General features: G+C 51.4%; 1 protein-coding gene across 1 annotated transcript; it reads left to right on the forward strand.

Moving 5' to 3' along the window:
• Positions 1 to 3,191: 3,191 nt before the first annotated feature.
• On the forward strand, positions 3,192 to 4,974 carry LOC103762034 (transcription factor HES-5). The gene is made up of 3 exons (XM_008928674.4): positions 3,192 to 3,260; positions 3,556 to 3,736; positions 3,915 to 4,974. Exons 1-3 carry the CDS (start codon positions 3,195 to 3,197, stop codon positions 4,178 to 4,180), a joined length of 513 nt encoding a protein of 170 aa, XP_008926922.3. The 5' UTR covers positions 3,192 to 3,194; the 3' UTR covers positions 4,181 to 4,974.
• The last annotated feature ends 5,274 nt before the right edge of the window (positions 4,975 to 10,248 follow it).

The raw sequence follows: 10,248 nt of genomic DNA on the forward strand, positions 1-10,248 counted from the left end.
GCAAACAATTTTTAAACTATTCAGTGTGTAGAATGTCACGTCACTGAAGGACCCTGAGCAGACCATGGGAGGCAGGGTTGTGTGCACAGGGGGGCTGGAAAGGGATCTTCATCTGAGACACCAAAGAAAGCACTGGTCCCTAAATTAAAAACTATCAGAGGATCATTAGGGGTCACTCAAATAGAGAGAGCCCTGTCTTTTCACACCTTAGCCAAGAACCTCCACAGAGCCAGTTGGAAGAGCCTGAGGGTGAGGAGGGGATGTGGTAATACTGCAGGGATTTGTGCTGCTGAAATCCAGGAGTCTTAAACATTAGGACAGGTCCACCCAGCAGTGACATACAGACCCAATAGTTCCTCAGGCATTCAAAGATAACAATTCCCACTCAGGTGTGTGTGCCTGGGACCCTGGCAGGTGTTCTCTTTGCTGCTGTTCCCCCTCAGTGCTGCTGCCACCAGCACATTATCCTTCAAGTGAGATCAGAGCTGGCTTGATCCTAACAACCCTTCCATTTCCCTGGGGAAACGAGCCTTCTCAGCAATGCTCCCAACAGGAGGGGAGAAAAGAAACTCCTCTGCAAGACAGGGAGAAGGGGCCACCTGAGCACTTCCAGAGCCAAGGAGCAGAGCCCAGCCCTGCTCCTCCTCTTCGTTCCCAGAGGTGCCCAGCACTGTCCCCAGGTGATGCCAGAAAAGCACAAGGACTTCAACCCTGTCCCTGCCTCCCACCACAGACACAGGGCAGCTCCCCATTCCAACTGGGCTTTGTGGAAAAGTTTTCCCATGTCCCAGGAGAGCAAACTGAGGGACAGTGGAGTGAACCAGCAGCCCTGGGACAGCTCGTGCTGCAGCTCAGCTCGGCGTTCCTGCAGCCACCCCTGCGTGTGACCCACTGTCCCTGCCCCTTGCCCCTTGCCATCCCTTTCTCCTGGTACACACAGAGCTTGGAGAAGCCCCTGGATGGAGAAACAGGCGCGTTTCAGCCTTCCTGGGTGAAAAAGCCACGGAGTTCATGGTGCCCCGACAGCAGCAGCTCCACAAAGGAGTCATTAGCGCCAGGCTGTGTGGGTTTGGATTTCTCTGCCTTTCCCATACTCTTCCCCCATTGATAACACTTCTTGCTGGGACAATAGAAGTGTGCCTTGCAACTACTCCCGACATTAGTGACGGTGCTTGAGCCTGAATGATTTAAAGGGAAAGAATCCAACTCCCAAAAGACCATCTGGCTATCAGTTCTAACACAGCAATAAAGGTCAGGGCTGCTTCTCAGGAGTTGGGAAAAAGATGGAGTTTGACACTGAAGAGTCTCTTCAGCCAGCTTGGTCCATGCCTACCTGTCAGCTCCTGCCTGCAAGGCCATCATTTCTCCCTTGCTAGGGAAAGGATAACATGGGATACCAGCTCCTGGAGGAAGGCCAGCCAAAGAGCACAGGAAAACAGGCAACACCTCATTAGAGCTGGCAGGAGCTGGGCCATGGTCTCTGAGCTGTGTCTTATTTTGTATCATAATCCTTTGACTGCTTCAAAGTGTTCATGAGATGTCTTGTCTCCTGGCTTTCCCACAACACAGGGAATAAAGGGCTCCAGGGACAACATCTGCCCTTCACAAAGGGCTGAGCCCATTCAGGTCAGCACAATGAATCCCTGGCTCTTCCAGTGACACCTCCCTCCTTCCTGTCAACTGCCCATTGCCCTCGGGCTTCACTTCAGGATTTCCAAGTAAGAAACTCTTTGGCTTTCTCACCTCCCTGCACACTTCCCTGCTCACAGTGGAGTGCCGGGAGCAGGAGGAGCAGGAGGAGCAGGAGGAGCAGGAGGAGCAGGAGGAGCAGGAGGAGCAGGAGGAGCACACGCCTCTGCCTGGGGCTGGACCCACAGATGGCAGGTGCAGCACAGCTTTTCCCAGGTAGGTTCTGGGTTATTTTCAGTGCTGCCTCAAGGACTGTATCCAGGCAGAGATTTTTCTCATAAGACAAAATCAGAACTTACCTCCAGTGCCCTCACAGCTTCATTCTTTCCCTTGCCTTTGTCACAAAAGAAATGTTTGCTTAATTCATACCGACGTCTCCATGCCAATGCAAGCAAGCAGCTCTGTTCCCATTTTCCACATTAGAAAATGGAGTGGGAATGACACAGTAAGGTTTACACAGGGAGGCAGAGACTGGTCTATGAGATCTGATGTTCAGCACTGCAGCAGGTCCAAGGGCAGAACAGAGCACACCAGGAACCTCCGGCAAGAAGCACAACTGACCTCCTTGCTGAGGGCCAAAAATGGGCCTCAGCTCCTAAATCCCATTCATGACACACCTCTGGTTTCCAAAGACTTCCCAGGATTACAGGTTGAATCTGGTGCTATTCCTCAGCCCCTGTAACCATCATCCCTATAAATGTCTGTATGAAAGAGAGAGAGGAGGAAATGGAAAAGCAAGAGCTATGGGGTGACTGGGCATGGCCCAGCTCTGCTGGAAGGGGTGGGCTTCCTTACTGGGGGCACTGGGAGCACTCACAGAGCCCGCTGTGTTAAGGGGATGAGCAAAACTGAGGTTACTATTCCCACTGCTTCCCATTCCCTAGTTATTCATCCCATCCATCCAACACCCCTCCACCCTGACTGTCACTTCTCCACAGCATTAAAAATGTGCTGCAAACCAACCCGGGGCTCCACACTGGTCACACTTTGGGTCACCCACTGCCGTGCAGTGGCTGTATGGACACACCTCCCACACACACTCCGGCTGGGGAGGGCCGGGGTGTCCTTGGGGATGTTGATTTTTATCCCTACCAGGGCTCCTCGTGGCCTTTTCCCGCCTTGCCCCAGAAGCGTGCCTCCTCCACGCCACCCCTGCTCCCGGCACATGCGGGGCCTCGGGAATGCCATTGATCCCAGGCAACCAGCTGGAGGGTCGGTGCTTTCCCAGCTCCCCACGCCCCACACTCCACCAGCAGCGTGGGCAGAAGGTTATTCTCCCCGGGGCATTGGCAGCCAATGGACCGTGCACTAATGGATGCTTCCCCTATTGTCCCGCTGCCCGCCGGGATTGGCTGCGGGGCTGTGGGAAACACCGGCGATCCCGACACTCACGTATCTGCCCCGCCACCCCGGCTATAAATACAGCACCCGGGAGCTGCCAGAGCATCCCCTCGTGCTCGGCACGGCAGCTGAGCGGGGTCTGTGCCCAGCTGAGAGCGCCCGGGATGGCTCCCAGCAACACCCTCATGATCCACGTGGAGGAGAAGCTGCTGCCAAAGGAAAAGAACAAAGTAAGTGGAGCCCTTGAGAGGACTGGAAAGGCTGGCTTGCCCCTAGCAAGTAAATATGACATGAGAAAAGGTGGGATAGGAGGGAGAAAGTGGTCTGGGGGAAGGCAAATAGGTTAAAGAGAGATAAAGGAGACTATACTGGTTTTTAAAAATTAAATGGAGTAGGGAATGGGTAGGCAGCATCTCACAGCTCTTCCACCAGATGAAAGCATCTTTGAACATGTGTGCCAGGGCATGGGGGGGAAATCGGGTCAGGCCCCACAGAATCCCTAAGGATGTGCTCCCTCTCTCCCAGCTGAGGAAGCCGGTGGTGGAGAAAATGCGCCGGGACCGGATTAACAGCAGCATCGAGCAGCTGAAACTGCTCCTGGAGAAGGAGTTCCAGAGGCACCAGCCCAACTCCAAGCTGGAGAAAGCCGACATCCTGGAGGTGGCTGTGAGCTACCTGAAGCAGCAGAGCCAGCTGCAGGAGCAAAGTGAGTGCAGAGCAGGTACCACGCCTGACCCTGCTCCCCAGGGCTGGGACACCCCAGCTCCAGGCACATGAGCAAGGCTCAGGGACTCCTGAAAGAAATTCACTGCTCAAATCACCACTGTCCCATGTTTTGGTCGTGATCTTAACCCACTGCATTTGCTTCTTTCCTTCTCTTCCAGCATTCTCCCCCAAGAGCCCCGAGCAGGACTTTAACAGCGGGTACCTGCGGTGCCTCAAGGAGGCCATGCACTTTCTGTCCTACTACGAGCCCAAGAAGGAGACCCAGGTCCAGCTCATCAAGCACTTCTGCAAAGCCCAGCTGGGCTCAGAGCCCTCGTACTCCCTGGCCCTGCGCAGCTCCCCCCTGTCTCCCTGTGTGCTCCCCAGAAAACAGCCTGCCCAGAAGAGCCTGCCTGCTGCTCCCACCATCTGGAGGCCCTGGTAGACCTGCTGAACTCTGTTCCCGTGTTTGGCTACAAAAACTAGAGGGACCTGTGGTTTATTAGTTCCTCTTTAAAGTAGGAAACGTTGCTTTCCAAAGGTGGGAGGGGGTGGTTATTATTTTTCTGTCACCAGAAATGAGGGTCGCTGGGTGGTTTCCCTTCATAGTGAAGGACTGTGGGTGTATCTTGCAGCAAATTTGTTGCTTTTATTGGTGGCTCCTGGCCAAAGACAGGACCAAGTTCTGTGGTGATCTCAGAGAGCAAATGCCCTTCAGGTTCCATCGGAGGCTGCTGAGCCTGTGGCTGGCAGTGGGAATCCTTGGGCTGACTCCCCGGGTCACTGGTTCAAGTGCTCCATTGTCTCTTGGTAATGTATTGACCTTCCTCAAGAAGGAGCCCTTTGGAGAATGTATTTTGTATCATAAAGAGAGGACTGAGCCTTTACCTTTTGAGTGAAAGATGTTATTAAGAAATGCTGATTCTTCTGAAGCTCCTCTGCTATTTTTGGTGTCCTCACAGAGTTGTGCTGATCACAGACAGCTCTGGGGAAAATTCTCTTCCTGTCACTTTGTGCTGCTCTCAGTTGAGGGATAATTGATGCCTTTTGTAAAGGAAAATACCTGAGCTATACCTTAAGGAGAAGGGGGAGGAAGGGAAGCAATAAGTACTTTGTAATCATTCACTGAACACACTAAGGAGCTTAAAAAGCTTTTATAAAGTTATGATGTATTCATCCTGTGTGATGTCCAACTTGTGTGTCTTCACTGTACAATACAATAAAAATGGTTTTAGTCATTAATCCTTTGGTTTGAAATGATTCAAAAGGCTCATCCTGCTGGACTGGGTGCCTGCAGACCCCCCTGCAGTGGGGAAGCCATCAGGAGGTGTCACAGTGCTGAGCCCTTCACTCCAGGACATACTTTATATCTGCGAAATTCCTTTGGCAGAGCAGGATTTCAGATCCCTTAAAGCAGCAACCTCTGGGAAAATTATCAAAAATCAAAATGGAGGTGAAGCCAAGTGAGGTGCTGAGAGGTGTCAACCTTTCAGACTTAACAGCAACCCATTCAGCCTTAAACAAACCCCTAATTTCACAGCCACTTCACTTCCCCCATTAATTTGCCCACCAAGCTGAGCTCAGCCTTGTGCTTTCTGCCCATTTATGAGGGAGCTTCAGGGAAACCTCCCAATAACTTCCAAAGAGTTTGGCACTTGCCTCTGCTTGGAGGTCTTGCCCTCTTTGAACCACCTGCACTGGGGTGAACCAGTTTGTGTTGCCTTTTAACTTTATGACACAAATTCTGCTAGGCAATAACAAAATTGCTGCCTTTACTGAAGTGAAACGTGCCCACATCTGGCTGGAAGTCTCCATAATTAGACAGCAGAGACTGAAAAGCATTTCCTCTCCTAAGTTGTTTCCTTTTATTTTCCCTTCCATTCAAAGTAGAACAAATCTGCACAAATAATCAGTTCACAAAGCCACTCTCTAACCACAGGAACACACAGATATGGGTACATGACAGGGAACCTTCTCATTGTACAGAGATACAGGAACAGCAGGAAACACCACTGCTCAACAATTCAACTCCCCTCAGATTCCCTGCAAGAGGTGCCCTTGAAAAGCTTCATTTCTAGAATAAGGGGTGTTTTCCTAAATAAAAGGAAACATTGAACAGCTGATCTTGTCAAAGCTGCTCAGTTAAGCCGGGAGCAACCTCAGATCTGCTGAGGTGACACAACCAAACACATCCCACCACTGCTGGCTGGGCCTGGCCAGTCCTCATTTGGCTCATGATGAAACCCTCTCTTATCCACACAGAAAGCCCCCCAAAAAAGCCAGACAGCTGGGTCAGGAGCATGCTGCTCTGCCTCATTACAGTTCAGGGATCATCTTGGTTATTCCTTTGCCCCGAAAGCACAAGCTGGTCGAGTGCTCCTCACCTCTCTGCCAACGCAGTGCAAGGTAGGCTTTGGTACAGGTCTCTACCAATGCTGCAGGTAGTTTCTTCTTCCTAATGAAGTGCTAAATAATTCAGAAGAGGTATTTTTAGATTATGTGGTTGCTCAGCGAGCTTGAAAAAGTCACTTTGCCTCACTGTGCTCAACTTGTCGTTGTCAATTAGTACAAGCTTCTGAATCCCAGCAAAACTCCAGCTGTTGTCCGTGCCTGGGGGTTTTTAAATCAAGCCTAATTAGGGCAGTGGGGGGGAGTTCAGACTCAGCTGGGATGCCATGTGCCCCAAAGCCCAGCACATCCTGAGTGTGCCTCACTGGGAATAGGGTCACACGTGGCACCGAGGGGCCGCTGCCCTCCTGGGGATGGGATTCCACCCAAACACCCCCTGTGTGAGTGTCCCCCCATGGCAGCACCTCTGCAGTGCCTTAAACCACGGTGGAGGGGAGAGGAACAGCAGGAGCCTCCTCCTGGGCAGTGGGAAGGGACCAAACCCCGCCGGGAAGGCTCCCTTTGCTCCAGGGACTCAGATCCACCCTGGGGCAAACGCTCCCCTTCTGCTTTTCACCAGCCACAGACTTGCCTCCCTGGGCTTTAATTTACCAATTACCCCCGAGCTAAAAGCCAGACCTCGGGCTTCCCCCGCCCCGCCAAAGGGTGTGTTTACAATTTATTAATTATTATCACTTCTCATAATTGAACTCAAAGCTTCTTACGGCTCCCGCCCCGTCCCCTGGGGCGACCCTCCCCTGCTCCAACACATTCCCACCCCTAGGGAAGATGTTGTTTATTATGCTGATCCCACAGCTCAGGAATACTCTCCTGACAAAGCCCCTATTAACCTCAGAGTGTGGGCCTGAGTTTCTCGGAGTTTCCCACACTTTCTTCCCCGTTCGGGGCATTCAGAGGGGCACAAAGGCAGCGTGTGCCTCACAACAGCCCGCATTAGTGCCGCTCTTTGGCTCCGCATTGTGCCGACCAGCAATTCCTGTCCCGATGGACCATCTGGAGAGCTATTTTCCCAAGGAGCACATTGATCGATCAGTATTATTCGAGGGCCCTTTTAAAACTTGGGAACGTTATGCTCTTTGACACTAAATAGGTGTCTCGAGAGGGGCTGTCAGAAAGATTTTAAACCATTTAAGGAAAGCAGAGGAAAAAAAAAAACATGTAAAAATCGTAATTATTTCTTTAAAAACGCCGTCAATAGCATCTGGGACAGGCTGACATGAATGTAGGAAATGGTCTAAAGTAAAAATGCTCTGAAATTGGTACAAGCTGGAAGCACAGCCACAGAGGTACAGGACACTGATTTTAAAATCTGCATAATGAAATTCTGGGTTTCTGTACTCTTTCCTGACTCCCTCCAGACCTGTTGCTGCATTGCAACATGCTGGGTTTGCCTCCCCAGAAAGCCATGGATCAGATGGGCTGAGAAAGCTGCCAACTGGTGTTAAACTGGGAGCAGCTTCTGTGTAGAGTGTGTGCAGTAAGTCTACACCTGGGCTGAAACCACCACCTACAAACCAGGAGCAGAAAGGCCCAAAGTACCAGTTCCTCAGGCTAGGGGACCTCCAGCTGTTTTGATTTATGGACTGCCATGCCTATGAGGACAGTTTTGGGGTGGTTGTTCCTCAGCTCACAGCAATCCCTGGCTCCCAGAACAGGCTCAGGGCACTGCTGTCCTCTCTCAGGAGCAGCTCCAGACCTCACACCACCCTCCAGAGAAGGGAATTATTGTGTCACATTCTTTAGTTAACTCCACGTTGGGAAGTTTTGGGGGGTTGTCTCTTTTAATCCTTCATTCCCCAAACAGGGAAAACCCTGTTTCTGAGCCAGCCCCAGACAGTCCATCCTTCTGGCTCTGCAGCAACAGCCTGAGAGACACAAACTCCTCCCATGGATATGGAGCACAGTGACAAGGATTTGGACCACAGACACGTTCCAGTGGGACAGACTGTTGCTGTGAGAGCAGAATTTTTAAAAAAACCCAAACTGAGCAAACTAGTTACAGGCTTTTAACAAAGAACAACTGGATTGCAGCACAGCATAAATCTTCCTTCCTGAAATCCTTGCAGGAAGTGCCTACTGCACCCAGCCCCATAGGAATATCCTGTAGGGACAGCCTAAGGCTGGACAGTTTGTTATTCTGAAGCATCAGTTGGGAAATATCACTGCCATTGAGTTTTCAGGTCTTACTGAGGGAATTCCTCTCCCCCACCAGCAGTGTCCGAGGGTAGGTGAGGCAGGCACAGGGGGATGGAAGGTTAGTGGTACCTTTCCAAGGGACAGAGAGAGGGGGAAGCTGGGATGTGGGGAGCCCAGAGGGCTGCTGTGTGTGCCTGGTTCCCCATGATGGAAGCTGGGATGTGGGGAGCCCAGAGGGCTGCTGTGTGTGCCTGGTTCCCCATTCCCATCAGATGGGGCGAGCCCACAGCTCCCGGGATTTCCCACGTCGCCCATTGAGGGAGTTAAACTGCCGACAAAAGGCGTGTGCCTGGAGGGTCGGGACAGCCCGCGGCACCATCTGCCCGGCCCTGCAAGGCAGGGATCAGCTTTAATCACCGGAGCTGGTTTAGCCCTTTGGAGGCCACGCCATTGTGCTGGGGACAGCGTGGCATTATTTAAAACCACTCACTCCTTATTTCCAGCGCTGAAAATTGGGTCAGAGCCTCCCTCCCTGCAAACCTGCTCCTTCCCAGACGGTTCGTGGGGGACCTGCTGGCCCTTCCAGCCCACGTGGCCCCGGGAGGGATCCAGAAATCCTCGTGCTGCACTTCCAGCTCCAGCAACAGCACAGGAGCATGCAGGGATTGCCCTGGCTCCAAGGAATAATGCTGATTACAAGCTGGCAAAATAATGGAAGGAACTGATTTTGAATAGTACTCACTGTCCTTGATCGATTACAGTTGATTGACAAGAATTAAAATTGTTGTACCCAAAGTGATCCACCTAAAATGCTGTTGGGCTGGGAAGGGAGAACAGCTGACCCATGGAATTCCATGAGAAGCCAGGCAGTAAAAAGGGCCTTTAAAAGCTTCAGGTTGATAATTAGTTACAGGATCATCCTTTGCAGGACCATATCTTTTTATTCAACAATGCTCTGTGTGCTGGAGCACATTCCTGTCCATGTACCCACAGAGCCAGGTTTGGGTTATCCACAGGTTGCTGAGGGCAGGTGGAACAGGCTGGCTGTGGCTGACAGGGAAATGAGAGGTTTCCCTTCTGGTTTTTGACACAGGAAATAAGTAGAGTTTTCATCAGTGTTGTAGTGGTAAGAAACAGGCATTCACAAACTACATGAGCCCTCACATACCTGACTGACAGATCTGGAAGGGGACTGGCTTTGTACTGGGTGGTGCTGGGAGGGGGCAGCAGACCCGAGCAGGACACATAACCTGGAAAAAAAATATCTCAACAAGGGAGCTTCAGTCCAGGACCCTGCCCAGTCCTTTCCCCTTCATTGCCTGACCACTGAACACACGTGGCCCAGAGATGAGCAAGGCCAGGACTGAACAGAGGCACAGGGTGGCCTCACGCCCGTGCCACGTTCTGCAAGGGGAGAATACAGCAAAGCAATGGACAAGAACTGACTTTTCACTCCACCTCAGCCGTCTGTAAAGGGGGAAATATATTTAGTTGGAGACTCAGGACCAAGGGAACAGTGAGGCATTTACAAAGTGGCATGAAATGAAACAGGACATGTTTGGGAAAGGCATCCTAATCACTACATGTCACGGGCTGCTGTAGGAAAGCCCAGATTACCCAAACAAAAGCAAGGAAGAGCTCTTGATATAACTGAGAGAGGGACTTTAAACAATGGAGAGGAAAATATTTCAGGCTAACTGCTTAGCACAAACTGTTTGAAGGGTTCTTCCCCTCGATTTTAGTCTCTCGTTGCCCTGAAAATTATCTGGTACTGTATTCATGTAAGCACGGTTTAATGCCAGTGAAAGGCTTTAGTCCCTCTAATTCTGCATCTTTTCCTTTTCAACCTCTCCTTTGGGCACCGAGCATTATCTCTTCCCGGGATCAGTTTTCTGTGCCTTATTCCAGCTCGGCCTGGGAACGGGGGCTCAGCGCGGTGTCACCGTTCCCGACATCAGTTGGTGATAA

This window comes from Manacus vitellinus, unplaced genomic scaffold, assembly GCF_001715985.3.
Source record: "Manacus vitellinus isolate BGI_N305 unplaced genomic scaffold, ASM171598v3 scaffold_46_pilon, whole genome shotgun sequence".
NCBI classification, from domain to species: domain Eukaryota; kingdom Metazoa; phylum Chordata; class Aves; order Passeriformes; family Pipridae; genus Manacus; species Manacus vitellinus.